The sequence below is a fragment of the Lycium ferocissimum genome, chromosome 3 (assembly GCF_029784015.1).
Source record: "Lycium ferocissimum isolate CSIRO_LF1 chromosome 3, AGI_CSIRO_Lferr_CH_V1, whole genome shotgun sequence".
Classification (NCBI taxonomy): Eukaryota; Viridiplantae; Streptophyta; class Magnoliopsida; order Solanales; family Solanaceae; genus Lycium; species Lycium ferocissimum.
This window is the reverse complement of record NC_081344.1, coordinates 69687517-69706144: the sequence shown is the minus strand read 5'-3', so window position 1 is coordinate 69706144 and position 18628 is coordinate 69687517. Positions and strand designations below refer to the sequence as shown.

The window sequence follows — 18628 nt, the reverse complement described above, 5'->3', positions numbered from 1 at the left end:
TTGAGGAAAGGCTAATAGAGAGAAGAAAGCCTTCAACATAGTCAAATGAGAAATTGTAATAGCAAGGAAGAGGGAAGGCGATATAGGAGTAAGAAACCGTAGGATAAACAACACAAATCTCCTTATGAAGTGACTTTGGAGGTTCTACAATGAGGAAGAAATGTGGAAGCAACTGATCGCAGAAAAAATATGGGATGGAAAAGTTCTGGATCACGAAGGCTCCTAGCTATTCTTTTGAACGTGGGCATACATCAGAAACTTACGGGGCAAATTCTCAGAGCACATTCACATTGAACTGAGATATGGTAGAAAAACCCTCTTCTGGCAAGATAGATGGATAGGGAACACACGATTCAAGGAGCAGTTTCCTAGGATTTGCAGCTTTGCAACAATCGAAGTTTATTAGTCTCCACAAGGATGGAACTTACCTTTGGAAATAAGGTGCAGTGACTGAAATGAGCCAATTTTAGTAAGTGAATGAAGGATGTCAAGGCCAAATCGAACGAACACTCATCCGGCCTTTTTCGATAAAATCAGGTTACAAGATGTTCTCTCATATAAGAAGGGAACATCGCATATGGCCTTGGAAATTGATATGAAGAAACAAAGCCCCTTACAAGGTTGAATGCTTCATATGGCTACTGGAAAGAGAGGCATGTTTGACTCAACACAATTTACAAAGAAGGTTATGAAGATGCAAGGCACTTATATTCATACATTGCAAATTTACAACTCAGATTTTATACATGTTTCTGAATTTATTTGCACTAAAATGGTGCATGTCGGAAACTCAGATATAACTACTGATGAGTTGGAAAAGGTAGGACTTCAAAGATACTTTGGACCACATGGTCTGGTGAGTAAGGAAAAAAAGATAGAAGGTGAAAAAGAGAATATATGTAAAATATAGATGTACAGGAAGCTGAGAGGATGATAAGTTCCCTCAGTTCATTTCAACAAACGGATTTTTATTTTTTGTAACTGCACATCCAATTCAGTAGTCTCCGATCCCTTATTTTCTTTTGGTGCACCCATGTAGTTCCTGTTTGTATAGAGGATTGGGTGTCTTTTGTAGGTTTCTCCTTTTTTGATATATCTCTTGTCTATGACCAAGATGGCCTGTTTATTACTCCATCCGGATCAAAAAAAGAGTCCACTTAGCCTTTTTTTCCTGGATCAAAAAAAGAGTCCACTTAGCAAATCAAGAAAGAATTAACCTTATTTTTCCATATTTGCCCCTATTAAGTGATATGATCAAATCCCAATGCCTATTTAATTAGGGGTAGTTTAGTCAAATTACCTATTTTTGTCTAGGAGTTAGTATTTTCTTAAGGGGTGTGCATGGCTAAGTGGACTCTTTTTTTGATCCGGAGGGAGTATCAATGAAATCTTTTACTTGTTTGAAAAAAAAAAAAAAGATAACCTAGGTGCTACAAATGATAAAATTATTTATTACTTGTCAAAAAATACGTCAATTACTCATATAAGGAAACTTGATGAACTTCCACATTTAATTTACTCTTAACATGTTGCAATGTAGTTAAGCTTATCTTCTTGTGTTTGAAGCAAATACACTGAAAAAGGCATTAAAAAAGAAATGAGGCAGAATTCAGTACCTGTCATCAGTTGCTTCGCTTTCAGAACCTTAGTTTCTGGTGTGACCGTGATGAGCCTTTTCTGCAAGCCCACACATAAACAAATTTGACATCATGTAGTAAAATCCTCGCGATTCTAGAGACGAGGTTAATTTTATGACGAAACATAGAAGAAATTAGATATATGCTACTCCTATCTAATAGTGTCCACGGGATTCAATATCCCATAGACATCTAATATCCTTAACAACAACTATGACGAAGCTATATGTGGACATATGATCATGGAAAGCTCAAATGCATCCATCTCACTAACTAACATTACCAGCATTATAAGACATGGGTCTCTTTTCCCCAAAATTCTTAAAATTACAAGCAGAGTTTACCCTTAAAAGTTAAAATCCATAATCTAAATTAAAGAAACAGACAGTTACAGGAGAGAACTTCAAACAGAGCAATGTCGTCAAAAGAAATAACTCCCCTCCATGTTCTAAGTTAGTTGACAATAACTATATGGAGTACGACCCTTTTTGAATAGCAATGACAATTTGTATATCCTATCAATTATGAACAAGTCCTACTTCAACAAAGCATCCGGTACTCTTAGATCATATATAAACCTCAAAAATATATTCTTAAATATACTAAATATGGTATTGACCGTTCATCTATAATATACCATATCAATGTTGAACAAGTTCTGTTTCAACTTCAGGAAAATCACAAATATTCACCATATGTTTCAGGAACAGAAGGATGAGGTTGACCGTGTCAGCTCTAATGTTCCAATTATCAAAAGACTGTTCCCATAGTAAACAACAACAACATACCCAGACTTAGAGCCCGTTTGGATGGACTTATGACTTATGGCTTATAAGCCAAAAGTCATAAGTTAGAAATCCAAACTTATGGCTTTTGGCTTATTTTTGTTATTTTGGCTTTAAAAAAAGTGCTTTTAAAGCACTTTTTTTTTTTTAAAGCACTTTTTTATCTTACCCAAACACTACAAAAGTGCTTTAAAGCACCTAAAATAAGCCAATCCAAACAGGCGCTTATAGATAGAAAATGATAATACATGAAGATAACTAAATAGCACTGAAAATGATATTCCTAGACTTATAATGCGTGCAAACTCACATTATGTATCATATCAAGCGAGCGATAATATTTGATTTCCCAGATAAAGAAGAGCCGAAAAACAATCAAATATCAAAGTGATGTACCTCCTCAATATGCCTGCCTGGAAAGCCCAAGCAACGTTCCAATTGCCATTTCTTCAGCTTCCACAATTGTATTGGATTCCATTTCAAATTGCGGTGATAAGCAGAAACTATATCACAATTATAATGTAGCCGAATAAACAAACTGAAAGAAATATTCACTTCTTATTTTTCGAGTGAAGCTCTGGTATCATGTCAAGGACGGAAGGATTCACACTTATAACCTTTACTAGTATCTCAGACGTAGTTGCATCAAATGAGAAGCCCCTTCCCGTCATTTCCTTCATAAAAGTTGCCATTTCACTAATTTTGTTACAGCTGAGAAATCCTTGCACAAAGACATTGTAAGTGACATTGTTTGGCAAACAACCATTGTCCTTCATTTTTCTTAGCATAGCTTTAGCTTCATCCAACAACCCTTCTCGACAAAATCCGTTTATCATAGTATTGTATATTCTCACATCCAGAAGCAATCCCATTAAAGAAACCTTCTCGAAAATCGCATGAGCTTCATGGAGTTTACCATTTTTGCACAATCCGTTAATCACAATACCGTAAAGTACAATACTAGTATATTCTATCTCACTGTCCAACTTATTAAAGTGTGACATAGCTTCTTCAACAATTCCGTACTTAAAATAACCATTGAGCAAAGTGCAATGAGTGTATAAATCAGGTATGGGCCCCGTTGATAGCATCTCATCAAAGAGCTCTTTTGCAGAGCCAATTCTTCCAACTTCAAATAGACCTCGCAAAATAGTAGTGTAGGTAAAGATATTAGGTTTTAATCCCTTTTGAGAAATTTCATGAAACAATTGCATTGCCTCAACCATTTCCTTTTTCTTACAGTATCCATTTATAAGTATGCTATAGCTAATAATGTCAGGTTCAATGCACTTATCCATCATGATATCAAACATGCTCCTCGCTCTATCAAGTTGACCACACAAACAATATCCATCCATTATCGCATTATAGGTGATCACATTAGGCTCTACACATTTATGGGTCATGTGTCTCATTACTTCCTCGGCATCTTCAACTTTCCCTTCTTTGCATAGTCCATCTATAAGTATGTTAAAGGTGCGCACATCTGGATAAATATTACAGTTCACCATCCCAGAGAACAAAGTCTTAACCTTTTCCCACTGACCAAGCTTACACAAACCATCAATTAATGAATTATATGTGACTATGTTTGGAGGAATACCTTTCTGCTTCATCTCGTTCAGAAGGTTGATAGCAGCATCTAAGTTTCTATCTTTGCAAAGAGCATCTATCACAATGCTGTAGTTCTTTATGCCGGGCTTAGTGCTCCCTTGTTCCATTAACCGGAGCAAACTGAAAGTCTTCTCAGTATGACCCCTTTTGCTTAGCCCATTCATGACAGTTGCATACGTCACTTCATTGGGCTCACAAATATTCTCTCTAACCAACTTTTTGAACAATTCAACTGCATCTTTGACCTTATTTTCAGCAAAAAGTCCCCTTAATAGGGTGTTAAAGGTAACAACATTAAATGGAATGCCATTCTTCAAGTAAATGGGTAATACCGAAAATGCACAGTCAACGCGATGCATCAGGCAATAATCGTTAATCACGCTACTCAAGATGACTCCATAAATTGGGCCACCCAATTTCTGCATTTCTCGAAAAAGGGAAACAACAGCAGAGTAATGTTTCATATCTAGCATAGTCTTAAATAATTTAGAGAAGACGAAATCTGAAGGAAGAGGCTTCATTCTAACCAACTGATGGAAGAGAGTAACAGCATCATCCAAACACTTAACATTCTCAATCTTGCTATTTACCCCAAGTTTACCCTTTACTGAAACAGATGTATTATTATGATTTGAGGAATAAGCTCTAAATGTAGAAAGGAAAGAGTTAAACGGATTACCATAGCGAGGGAAACGCACAGAAATTATCTTCATCTTCAATGGCTAGAGAGAGAGAGAGAGAGACAGAGTGTGTTGCCCTAATTTAGAAAGTACCTTAGAACAAAATTAGACAGAGGGAGCGTGTACAAGGAGCAAATGAGAAAATGACTAAATTAGTCCCTTATGTTTAATGGTAGGTTGAATATAGTCCCTTAAGTAAGCATACAACAGTTTTCTAGCTTTAAGTTTGCCAAAAATTAATACTTTAGTCTCCCTCAAATATTTACTGAATCATGTCCTTTAGATTTGACAGGAACAATGAAAAATAGAGAAATTAGCAGGAACTCATATTTAGAGGTACATTTTTTATAATTTTTGCTATGTTAAATTTATTTCTAAAGTTTGATGCGACTTTATACTTTATAAGGTGTATTTGGAGTATTTTTTTTGTTAGTGTAGTTTTTTGTTTGGATATATTTTTTTTTAGTATTTAGTGTAGTTTTTTGTGTTGCATATTTTAGAATTTGATAGGATTTTCTTGGTGTTTATAGTTAAATCCTTTTTCTTCTCTGTTTACGTCAAATCTAACAAACAGAGTTCGGTAAATATTTTACGAAAAATAAAAGTATTAATTTTTGGCAAACTTAAAGGACCAAAACTTTTCAAGTGCATACTTAAGGGATTATTTTGAAACTACCCTCAAACATATGAAACCATTTTTATCATTTTCCTGGGGCTAAAACTGTCAAGTGCATACTAGCTAGGGGCCTTTATTTTGGTTTTTTTTTTTAGCATAGCTAGAGGCTTTTACCTTCAAGTGGGGGTGTAATTTTTGTGGCTCAGTGGAAATTAATAATACGTGTTCATTGATTGCCTAAAGGCCTAAGAGGTATGGAGTGCTTGACAGTATGAGCTGGATGTGGAAGGAGTTGGTGTGGCTGAGTTTCTCAATTATGTTATTAGTGATTTAGAACAGACTTGTCCTATCCTTTGGATAAGTTGAGCCAACAAGTTTGCGTGGAATGGCAAAGCTCTTTCTCCTACTTATGTGTTATTAGAAGCTCTGAATTTTCAGAGCGAGTGGGAACTTGCATGCAGGAGAGAATCCATGTGTAAAATATGGGTTACGTGAACATATGGTCATCCGATTAAATTCGATATATTATGTATATAATCCTTAAAACGTATCTAATATTAATTAAAGGAACACATGATCAAATTAGATTGAGTGGAGCATCGGTTAAGTGCTGAGTTTAATACCTTAAGGTTATGGGATCGAACCCTACTAAGTGCACATTTGCATCCTTTTTTTAAAAAAAAATTCTAAAGTGAACTCATCCTCCTGAAATCTGGATTCGCCTCTGCTTGCATGGTGAAAATATGGAGGTGACTTTTAGTAAAGAACTAGTGAGTGCTTCCTCTCGGGTTGTGGCCTTTTCTTGGTCGAAGCCTCCATTTGGAAATGCAATAGTGATGCTAGTGTCTTATTTGCCTTAGTTGAATAGAGTTGCGTAATTGACTTGCAGCAGCCTTTCTATAAAGGTTTGTGTAAGCTTTATTGTTCTAACATTTTGATCGCCCAGGTCTAATTGAATGTGATTCCCAGGAAATTGTGCATTCTCGCAACCCCCCAAGTCAAGAAATTGATCGTATGTTTTCGATTAAGAAAATAACAAAGCTAGTCCTTTCTGTTTGGGATAGGTTTGAAGTAATCTTTTTAAATATAATCACGAACAGTTTCGATCCTTTAAGTTTGTCAGAAATGAGCACTTTTTCTTTCTATTAAATGTTTTAACAAACTCGGTCTATTATGCCAAATGCTCAAATTTCTGGAAATGTGGAATTATACACAATCTATCCTGGTTAAGTACAATTGATATAGTATAAAGGGGAACTACATTCTGCAGCTTAACAAGTTAGGACACTAAAATGCAGGCTTTATACAAGTACTCGATCACTGGGGGCTATGAATTCTAAGCATCATACGACTATCCGAGCTCTGTTGTCTGGAGAATTCTCCACTAGTGATGAATTTATTTGTTATATTGATCGCGTAAAGGCCCTATGTTTGCTCTGTTATTAATCCAAGAGTCTCTTCATCTTGACTTTTCTGAGTTTGAGACCACTGGATGTTTGGTGAACCTCCTTAATCCTTCTAACTCCATGGCCACTCTTCCATTGTAGGCCTTTTTTCACCTGTTAACCTGAGAACAACGGCGTAGTCAGAAATTTTGCTAAGAGTGTTTAAGGTTTAATCTGTATGTATAAAAAGTAATTCTTGACCTAGTATAATTTTCTAACACACAATATAATTTTTATGTGGCTACGTTCGACTTGAGGCATCTCTTCGCGAGCTCAGCAACACCTTGGCATTGCTCGAAACTTCCTACTCGTAGCTCTTGCCTTTCGAGTATTTGAAACACTCGGTTTTCCTTAATAGACCTGACGAAAATTTTTAATGATTGGGAACTTGAGAGGATTGGAGAACTATTTACTGTATTGTCTCCTTTTAATGGATGCTGCCAACCAACCTAATGCTGGCCCCCGAAATAGATATGGAATTCCAAACCTCCTGTCAAAGTGATGTGTTTTGAATGGCTTTCCATAAAAGAAGCTTGTCTAACCCAATAGAAATTACAGAGAAGGGCTATACAGTTCGTCAACAGATGCTTTTTGTGTGAGAAGAATGCAGAAAGTAAGAGTCACTTTTTTCTACACTGATCTGTTACTACTCAAGTTTGGCACATGTTACTTCAACTTCCTGGGGGGTGAAATGGGTTATGCCAAGGTCAACTATAGATTTAATTCTCTGCTGGGACAGAAAAGCATTGACTAAGCATTTAAAGAAGCCCCGGAACACCATTCCTACTGGAATACGGTGGAGAGGAGATGAATAGAAGATGTTTTGATGGACAAAAGAACTCAATCTTCCGATTGCATTTTTATGGTTTCTTTTTGGTGTAAAATGTAGCTGAGGAGACAGAAACCCTGTTACAGTTCATAGACTCTTTAGTATAGACAGTCACGGTTTACTTTTTTTTTTGTTCTTTTTTCGATGTAACAACACTTTCCGAGCTCCCGTTTCGCCATAGATTTTGGGAGCATATTTTGAAGATTTGTTTTCAAATTTTTGTCTGGCCATAAAATTTTGACAGATTTTGAAAACAAATCATCTAATTCCCAAATTCTGGCTCAAACCTATTTTTGGGCCAAGATCTATGTTTTGCCCTTCTCAAAACTTTTAAAAACTACCCCAAACTTTTGTATTTTATACAAAAAACCCATATATTATGACCCAACCAATTATATCTACCGTGTTCCTCTATTAAAGCCGTATCTATCATGTTTCTACAATTAAAGCAGTCTCTTCTATAAAGTGAAGATTGTTCGTTACAATGTGGGAAGATTATACTAAAGAATAGCTAGTTACAGTCGTTGGTTTTTTTTTTCTTGCACGGATGGATCTTTATATTGTACTTTGAATTGTAGTAGCTAGTAAGTGTGTTATTAGCAATCATTATTAAAATATCATGTTTTGCATAATTTGGGATTAGCAAGTATGAATGTTTTGTATGGTTGGGTGTTTTTAATAGTTTTTAGAACTTATGGATATAAGTAATGTTTCATGTTTTCCAAATAAAAAGTGAAATATGTTTTGAAAAACTACGGCTAAACACATTTTCAAAATTTGAAAAACTTCACCCAAATCAAGTTTTGTTTTTTTTTAAAAAAAAAATGGGAATCTATGGCGAAACGCTAGCTTAGTGTTGAATTTGATATCTATAATACTTGCCATTTCTGTCATCAGAAAAATAATACTTGCCATTTCAAAAAGAGAAAACTTATTAAGCAAATTCCCAGGATTTTCAGCTCTGAAACTAATCATCGTGCAACAGGAGAAGTGTATTAGTCTCCACAAGGATAGAACATATTTCTGAAAAAGGGGTGTAACGACTGCAAAATGGAGGAAATGAGCCAATTTTTGCGAGTGGTTGAGGATGTCAAGGGCTGCAAGCCAAAGTAATATCGGATCATAATCCTCTAATGTTACAGTGTGGACAAGGGCAAAAAGAAGATCATAATTCAAATTTGAGAACATGTGATTGGAACATGAAGGCTTTGTGAACAAAGTGGAAAAATTATGGAACAAATTTGAGGTGACAGATTTCATATTGGCCAGCAAAATGAAATTACTTCAAGGAAAATTGATAAGCTGGAACATACAAGTCTGGCAACATTGAAAGAGAAAATCAGAGGCACTGTACAAGTTAATGTTCTTTGGACAAAGAATGAAAAAACAAAATTCTTTTCAACCACACATTGTTCAAGGCGTATTTAACTATGAAAATTGATGAAACAGCAAAATGTGAGGAAATTTCATGGAAACAAAGATCTAGAAGCCTTTGGTTGCAGCAAGGGGGTAGGAACACTAAACATTTACACAAGATGGCCAGTATACAGAGGAGATACAATTACGTTGACGAAGGAGCACACGGCTATTGATAATGTTAGACAAGGATGTCAAGGGATGCAAGAAGAACCAGACAAGGCCAACCAGAAGGAATACAAATCCGACATTTTCCAATAAAATCAGGTTACAAGATGTTCCCCCAAAGTAGTAGGCAACATCACATATAGCCTATGGAGAAACAAAGCCCTTACAAGGTTGAATGCTTCACATGGCAAGAGAGATATATTTGACTCAACACAATTTATAAAGAGGAGTGTATTCTCTGTGAAGAAGTATGAAGATGCAAGGCACTTATGTTCATACATTTCAAGTTTACAGCTCAGATTTTGTACATGTTTCTGAATTTATTTGAACTAAAACGGTGCATGTCGGAAACTCGAAACACTACCGCCGAGTTGGAAAAAGGTAGGACTTCAAATAGCTCCAGGACACTTTTGAACACTGTTACCTGCAATTGTTTAGTGGATGGTTTGGAAAGAACTGAACAAAGATACAAAGGCGAAAGAGAGAATATATGTAATTTAAAATATTGATGTAAGAAAATGTACAGGAAGTTGAGAGGATGATAAGTTTCCTAAATTCATTTCAACGAAATGAATTTTATTTTTGTAACTGCACATCCTAAGCACCTGGCTGGCCTTCCCTGGACCCTTCTAACACGGGATGCTTTGTGCACCGGGCTGCCCTTTTATACCCCCCCCCCAACCCCAGGGAAACTTGGTGGACTTCCATATTTAAATTGCTCTTAACATGTCGTAACGTATTTAAACTTATGTTCTTGTGATTGAAGCAAATACACTAAAAGAGCACTTAGAAGGAAATGAAGCAGGGAGTTCAGAGTAGTACATATTATCAGTTGCATCGTTTTCAGAACATAAGTTTCTGCTGTGACCGTGATGAGCCTGTCCTGCAAACCCACACATAAACGAAGTTGACATCATCATTTATTAAGTCATTGAAGGAAAATTAAATTAACAAAAGATCACGGCTGACATTCAAATGATCTAGAGACCAGGTTAATTCTGTGACAAAAACACGATCACACTGAAAACTAGATATAGAAGAAATTAGATATATGTTACTCCTATCTTATAGTGTTCACATGATTCAATATTCCATAGACAACTAAATATTTTGACAACAACTATGATGAAGCTACACATGGATACATGATCATAAAAGCTCTATTATATCCATCTCATTAACTAAAGTAACCAGCACAATAACACAGTGATGACGTATAATACAAGGCATGAGTCCCTTCTTCCTCAAATTCTTAAAACTACCAAGAAGAGTTTACACTTAAAGTAAGAATCCATAATCTAAAATTATGAAAAAGCAATTAGACTAGAAAATTGCGAACAGTTTTCTACGTCTTCAAAAGAAATCCATTCCCACCATCTTCTACGTTAGTTGTCAATGACGATATGAATTGCGACCCTTTTCGAATAATAATGACAATACTATTGCTCTATGAAAATGTCAATTCCCTATAAAGGAACCCAGTACTCTTGGATCATATATAAATCTCCAAAAATATATTCTTAAATAATTCGAATATGGTGTTGACCATTCACCAAAGTATATCCTACATGAACCACTTCGATTCAATTTCGGAATATCACAAATATTTGTACTATATGGTTCGAGGGACAGAAGTATGGGGTTAATCTTGTAAGCTCTAGTGATCCAATTATGGTTCAAGTAACCATCATTTTAGAAAACATCGAAAAATTATCCCAATAGCAATTTATAAGTTGCACGCAGTTGTAAATTGTTCCATTAGCAAAAAGATAGAAAATGATAATACACGAAGATAACTAAAAAACATCGTACACGATATACCGGACTTACAATGTGTGCACATAAGTGAACTCACATTATATATCATATTAAGAGTGCAATGACATCTGATTTTCAAGATAAATAAGAGTAGAAAAACAATCAAAATATCAAAAGTGATGGACCTCTGGAAAGCTCAAGCAATGTTCTAATTACCATTTTTTCAACTTCTGCAATTGCAAAGGATGTTGTTTCTCATGCAGGGATAAAAGGAAATTGTATCATAGCCTAATAAATAAGAAGTATTCACTTCTTATTTATCAAGTGAAGATCGGGTATCATATCAAGGACATAAGGATTCTCCCAAATAACATTTATCAGTAATTCAGTTGTATTTTCATCAAATGAGAAGCCCCTTCCGACCATTTCTTTCATGAATGCTGCCAATGCACTAATTTTTCTGCACCTGAGAAATCCTCGCACAATAACATTGTAAGTGATGTCATTTGGCAAATAACCGCTCTCCTCCATTTTTCTTAGCATATGATTAGCTTCATCTATCGACCCTTCTAGACAAAATCCATTTATTATTGAATTGTATGTTCTTGCATCCGAGAGCAATCCAATTAGAGAAAGCTTCTCAAAAATAGCACAAGCTTTGTCTAGTTTACGATTTTTGCACAATCCATTAATGACAAAATTGTAAAATTTAATATAAGTGTTTTCTCTCTTTCTCTCCAACTTATTAAAGAGTGACATTGCTTCTTCAACAAGTCCGTACTTAAAATAACCATTGAGCAACGTGACATGAGTGTATACATCAGGTATGGGCCCTGCAGATAGCATCTCAGCATAAATTTCTTTTGCATCATCAATTCGTCCTACTTCAAAAAGACCTTTCAAGATAGTAGTGTAGGTAACATTATCAGACTTTGATCCCTTTTGAGAAATTTCACCAAATAATTGCATCGCCTCGGTCAATTTCTTTTTCTTACAATATCCATTTATTAGTATGCTATAGCTAATAATGTTAGGTTCAATATTCTTATCTATCATGAAATCAAAAACCCTCCTCGCTCTATCCAGTTGACCACGCAAACAATATCCATCCATTATCGCACTGTAGGTGATCACATCAGGCTCTACACCTTTATCGGTCATGTGTCTCATTACTTCCTCGGCATCATCAACTTTTCCTTCTTTGCATAGTCCATCAATCATCATGGTAAAGGTGCGCACATCTGGATAAATATTAAGATTTACCATCTCTGAGAAGAAGGTTCTAACCTTTGCCCACTGACCAAGCTTACACAAACCATCAATCAATGAATTATACGTCAATATGTCTGGAGGAATGCCTTTCTGCTTCATCTCGTTCAAAAGGTTCGAAGCAGCATCTAAGTTTCCATCTTTGCAAAGGGCATCAACAACAATGCTGTAGTTATATATGTTGGGCTTAGTGTTCCCTTGTTCCATTAGCCGGAGCAAACTTAAAGTCTTCTCAGTATGACCCCTTTTACTAAGCCCATTCATGACAGTTGCTTACATAACTTTGTCGGGCTCACAAATCTTCTCTCTAACCAACTTTTTGAACAATTCAACTGCATCTTTGACCTTATTTTCAGCAAAGATTCCCCTAATTAGGGTGGTAAAGGTGATATTATCAAATGGAATGCCATTTTTCAAGTAAATGGGTAACACCGAAAACCCACAATCAGCACGATGCATCAGGCAATAACTGTTAATCACAATATTCAAGATAGAATTACTAATTGGGATATCCTTTTTCTGCATTTCTCCAAAAAGAGAAACCACGTGAACAATGCTTCATAGTTAGTATATTCTTAAATAATTTAGAGAAACTCGAAGGAAGAATTCTGCATTTCATAACAAAAAGATCATCTAAACACTTAACATTCTCAATCTTTATTTAATAAGTTTAGAGTAAATGGATGGATTACTATGAAGGAAGAGGCTTCATTCGGGGTTCAAAATAAAAAAAAATTTGATGGAAACAAGGGGGGTTCAACATCATCTATATATACACTTAATTTTCAACCTTGGCCGTTTTTAACCCGAGGGGGGTTTACCCTTTGCTATAATGGATGTATTACTATGACTTGAATAATAAACTCTAATTGCATAACAAGAATGGGAAACATCAAAGAAAGAGAATAAGGGAATAATACCATTTCGCAGAGAGATTATGTTCATCTTCAATGGCAAACTCAAAACTGAACAATTTGTATGAGTGAGAGAGTGTTGCCCTAATTTTAGGAACAATTTTGTCTGCTACGACAGACAAGAGGGAGCAAATGAGAAGATGACACAAGTGGTCCTTATGTATGAGTGTGGGTTGAAAATAGTCACTTTAAGAAGACAAAAATTACTTTAGATAGAATGTCCTTTAAATTTGATAGAAACTATGAAAAATAGAGAAATTAGCGGAATACAATTTTTTTTATTTTTAAAGTTTGGTACAGTTTTTGAGATGTAATTTTTGCTATTCTTTTTAGTAGTGTCTAGTATAGTTTTTTGTGTTGCATATTTTAGGATTTGATAGAAATTTCTTGGTGTTTATAATTAAATCGTTTTTTCATTGTTTATGTCAAATCTAACAGACCGAGTTCGATAAATATTTTATAAAGACTAAAAGTGTTAATTTTTGGCTAAAATTAAAGGACCAAAACTGTCAAGTGCATACTTAGCGAAGTATTTTAAACCTACTCTCAAATATATGGGACCATTTTTGTCATTTTCTCGAAAGCAAATGGGTGAAAGTTTTTGTGCCTACTTAGTCCTCCCTAAATAGGCATTTTAATTTACTAGAGATGTCACATTACTTTTATATTAGAATTAAAGATAATGGACAAAAGTAAAACTCAAGTATCAATTTTTTTTTTGAATTTTCTACTAAACTATTAGGTGTGAGGGTTTCCTACCTAAACTATACTAATTAGTTTACAAAACGCACCTCAACTGAATAAGAATTCTCAGTTTACACTGTCAAGTATTGTAATGGATAAAGTATTGGTTGGCTCCAGAAGGTCTTTTCCTTACTCAAAAGGAAGGTGATCCACTCTCGTCATACCTTTTTATTCTTGTCACGGAAGTATTATGTTTTAAGGCTATAAAGGCTCCTGAACTTTCTCACAGATGAAATGCAACTTAACAGCATTCTGTTAGCCATTGAGGGTAGACTGCATGTAAACTGGGGAAAGAGTAGCATTTTTCTGGTAATGCTGATCATATCATTCAGAAGTTAGTAGCCATCTTATGTTGCAACATTGAAAATTTTCCTACTGTTTATTATCTTGGCATGCCATTTGCTTCCAGACACAAAGATGCTAAAGATTGGCTCCTTCTTGATGGAATACCAAAGATACTAAAGAAAATACATTGTTTTTCAAAGGTGCAAGTTGTTTTTGCATTTGGTGTATTGGAAGATTGTTAGTCGATGGAAACTTGGAGGCTCGGGGAGTGAAGAACTTAAAGCTACAAAATAAGAGTTTGCTACTAAAATGGTACTTGAGTATTAACAAGGTTCTAATGGTGTATACGCATGAGGAGACAAATCAAAATACTTGGATGACTTTTACGAATGTGCAAAGGCAAGGTTGTGAAAGGTTTTTGACAAGTGGATTGATGACATCACTTTAATGGAGAAGTTTGAACTTTACTCCTGGCGCGGATGAACAAAAGTTGCATTGTGGTAGATTGCTACTCCAATGGGGATAGAAAACTTAAAAGGCTAAAAATAACTATCATGGTTTTGCAAGTTCCTACTAAACTATGTGTTCACAAAATATTAATGTGTAAACTCGGCAAAAATACTCCCAACGGAATATGACTAGCCAGATCATCACGCTTCAAAAACTCTTGGATGACTTTTACGAATACGTGAAGAAAGTTTTGAGTGAATAGGTTAAAACTACTCTAAACTATTACCGTTTTGCGAGTTTCATACCTAAACTATTGGGTATAGGCAGAACCCCCCTGAACTATCGTGAGCTCATTGTGGCAGGTGAAATCATTTTTAAGACTCTTTTCATCTCTCATGCGCCTCTCAGCAAGTTATCCCAAACATGTTGCAACATATTCAAAAGAAATCCGTTTCCTCCATCTTCTAAATTAATTAGTTGATCGTGATGATACAAATGATAAAACTTTCAAATTCCAGTGACAATTAGTCAAAGGGCCAAAATAACTTTTTTGATGAAAAGGTAAGAATATTATTTATAAGTACCAAGTACGTACCAAAAGGAGTGCAAAAGAGATATGATCATCCTTCTATCAATTGAAGGAATACAAAAGATCTTATGATGAGTCAATGTTAGATACAATATTCTTCTTACACCATAGTTATAGCAGTTGTGTAGTGCTCGGGGTGCAATTGTCTTCCAAATTGTTCTCCATGACTAGTCCTTTTGAATGCCTCCCATATTCCCCAAAAGATTTTACTAAAATACTTTGACAATAAATTTGCCGTCTTTTTGAAAGTTCCACCATAGTGAGTTAGCAACCTGATCATTGAGAGCGTTAACCTCCAATTTCAGTAGCAATTCATTTACATCTTCAAATTCCCAATCAAAAAGGTCCTTTGCAGGAATAATGAACTTTTCTTTGACAAATATTACTGTTCTATGAAAAAGTCAATTCCCAATAAGCATCCAGTACATCGGATCATGTAAAAACTTCCAAGAATATATTCTTAAATAATTGAATATGATGTCGACCATTCATCTGTAGTATATCGTAGCAGGTTTGACAGAAGGATGGGGTTACATTCATGGATGATGTATCTACGACTTTGGAAACTATTGAAAAGATTGATTCCTAAGCAATTTCTAAGATATGTGCAGTTGTTATTGATTCTAACAACAATAAGAAATGACAATAGCTGAAGATAACTAAATAGCACTAAAATTGTTATTACCAGACTTATACGGTGTACGCATAAGGAAAGTCACCATTATTTCTTTCTTCTTTGATTTGTATACTTACCATTAAGAGTGAAATAACATTTAATTTCTAAGAGAAAGAAGACTGGAAGAAAATCAAAATATCAAAATTGATGCATCTCCTAAATAAGCCTCCCGGGAAAGCTGGAGCAGCATTCTAATTGCCGTCAGGTTCTGCAATTGCATTGGATGCCATTTCTTTTCCAGGATAAAAAGGAAAATGTATCACAACGATAGTGGGATTAATCTGGGTTTGTTGTGTAGTTGTTGGCATAGCTGAATAACCCAAACAAAGGGAAAATTCACTTCTTATATTCCGGGTGAAGCTCTGGTATCATGTCAAGGACGGAAGAATTCTCCCTTATAACATTTACCAATAATAACTTTACTTGATTGCATCAAATGAGAAGCCCCTTCCATTCATTTCCTTCATAAAGGTTTTCATCTTACCAATTTTGCTACAACTAAGAAATCATTGCACAAACACATTGTAAGTGAAATTGTCAGGCAAACAACCATTGTCCTCCATTTTTCTTAGCATATCTTTAGCTTCATCGGACAAGCCTTCAAGACAAAATCCCTTTATCATGATATTGTATGTTCTTGTATTTATAAGCAATCCAATTAAGGAAAGATTCTCAAAATAGCACGAGTTTTGTCCAGTTTACCATTTTTGCACACTTCTTCAGCATGGATACATGAAACACTGGGTGTACAACAGTTAAATCTTGTGGCAACTCAAGTTCATAAGCCACTTGACCAACCCTTCGCAGGATTCTTTAAGGTCCAATATAACTGGGACTAAGTTTCCTTTTCTTGCCAAATCTCATCACAACTTTCATAAGTGGAACTTTTAAGAACACCCAATCCTTAACTTGAAACTCTAAGTCCCATCTTCTCACATCTGTATAGGACTTTTGGCGACTCTGCGCCATTTTCAAACGCTCCTGAATTAACTTGACTTTCTCCATAGCCTGATAGACCAAATCCGGTCCTAGCAGTTCTACTTCACCAACTTCGAACCAACCAATGGTTGATCTACATCTTCGCCCATAAAGAGCTTCAAACAGTGCCATCTTGATACTAGCATGATAACTGTTATTATAAGGAAATTCAATGAGAAGCAAGTGGTCATCTTAATTACCTTTGAAATCTAGGACACATGCTCTCAACATGTCCTTAAGGGTCTGAATAGTCCACTCTGCCTCGCCATCTGTTTGAGGATGAAAAGCTGTGCTGAGGTTCACCTTGGTACCAATCCTTTCTGAAAGGATTTGCAAAAGTTCACTGTGAACTGAGCACTACGATCTGAAATAATAGACACCGGAGTCCCATGTAATCTAACAATCTCATGAATGTATAACTTTGCATAATCTTCTGCTGAATTGGTGGTCTTGACTGGCAAAAAGTGCGCTAACTTAGTCAGTCGATCCACAATCACCCAAATCGAGTCATGTCTACAAGATGAACGAGGTAGACCTGTTATGAGGTCCATGTTTATCATCTTCTATTTCCAAACAGGAGTATCAATATTCTGGGCCAAACCACCAAGCCGCTGGTGTTCGGCTTTCATTTACTGACAATTTGGACACTTAGCAACAAAATCTGCTACATTCTTTTTCATATCATTCCACCAATAAATTTCTTTAAGATCATGATACATCTTAGTGAAACCTGGGTGAATGGAATATCTGGAGTTTTGAGCCTCGACATAATTCGCTCTCCGAGCCCGTCTACATCCGGAACATATAATGCCGCTTCGATATCTCAAAGTACCATCATCTCCCCCATTCAAAAAGCTATTGTCTTATGCTTGTGAATCCCCTCTTTCAGCTGCAATAAAATATGATTATCAAACTGCTTCTCCTTCACTTCAGCCACTAAGGAGGAATAAGCCCTGTTCTGGACGACAACACCACTATCTTCGGAGTCCAAGAGTCGAACTCCTAGATTAGCTAAACGGTGAACTTTCTTGGTTATAGTTTTTTTATCTGCCTCAACGTGAGCTAAACTTCCCATGGAACGCCGACTAAGAGCATTGGCTACTACATTCGCTTTCCCTAGGTGGTAGAGAATATTCACATCATAATCCTTAAGCAATTTGAGCCATCTTCTTTGTCTAAGATTCAACTCTCTTTGCTTGAAAATATACTACAATATTTTATAATCAGTGAAAATATCAACATGCACCCCATACAAATAATGACGCCATATCTTAAGCACAAAAACCACGACTGCCAACTTTAAGTCTTTCATGAGTCTTAAGCTGACGAGATGCATAAGCTACAACCTTACCATGCTGCATTAATACACATCCAAGACCAATTCTCGAAGCATCACAATATACAACGAACCCTTCGGTTCCCTCTGGTAGCGTCAAAACTGGAGCAGAAGTCAATCTCTTCTTCAACTCTTCAAAGCTTTGCTCACAAGAATCTGACCACTGAAACTTAACCTTTTCTGAGTCAACTTAGTCAACGGGGCAAAAATAGAGGAAAATCCCTCCACAAAATGTCTATAATAATCCGCCATATCCAAGAAACTCTTTATATCAGAAACTAAAGTGGGTCTGGGCCAATTCTTTACGGCATCTATTTTCTGAGAGTCAACCTTCACACCTTCACCCGAAATTACATGGCCTAAGAATGCCACTGACTTAAGCCAAAACTCACACTTTGAGAATTTTGCAAAAAGTTCGCGATCTTTAAGAGTCTGCAAC

The 18628-nt window shown here is 35.8% G+C and overlaps 2 protein-coding genes across 2 annotated transcripts in view; both read right to left on the bottom strand.

Annotated features, from left to right (window-relative positions):
* LOC132049049 (pentatricopeptide repeat-containing protein At1g62670, mitochondrial-like) overlaps positions 1-18628 on the bottom strand; it is a 40731-nt gene that overhangs the window by 2337 nt on the left and 19766 nt on the right. Inside the window, exons 2-5 of the mRNA XM_059439716.1 lie at positions 11259-12562; positions 10382-10448; positions 2819-4758; positions 1617-1677 (exon numbers count right to left, since the gene is read on the bottom strand). Of these exons, the coding sequence (XP_059295699.1) occupies positions 2974-4758; positions 10382-10448; positions 11259-12481 (3075 nt within the window). The 5' untranslated portion in view covers positions 12482-12562 and the 3' untranslated portion in view covers positions 1617-1677; positions 2819-2973. The remainder of the gene's footprint in view (positions 1-1616; positions 1678-2818; positions 4759-10381; positions 10449-11258; positions 12563-18628) is intronic.
* Positions 10014-18628, bottom strand: part of LOC132050589 (putative pentatricopeptide repeat-containing protein At1g12700, mitochondrial) — a 50654-nt gene continuing 42039 nt past the window's right edge. Inside the window, exon 3 of the transcript XR_009413459.1 lies at positions 10014-10073. The gene's annotated coding sequence lies outside the window, so the exon portion shown is untranslated. The remainder of the gene's footprint in view (positions 10074-18628) is intronic.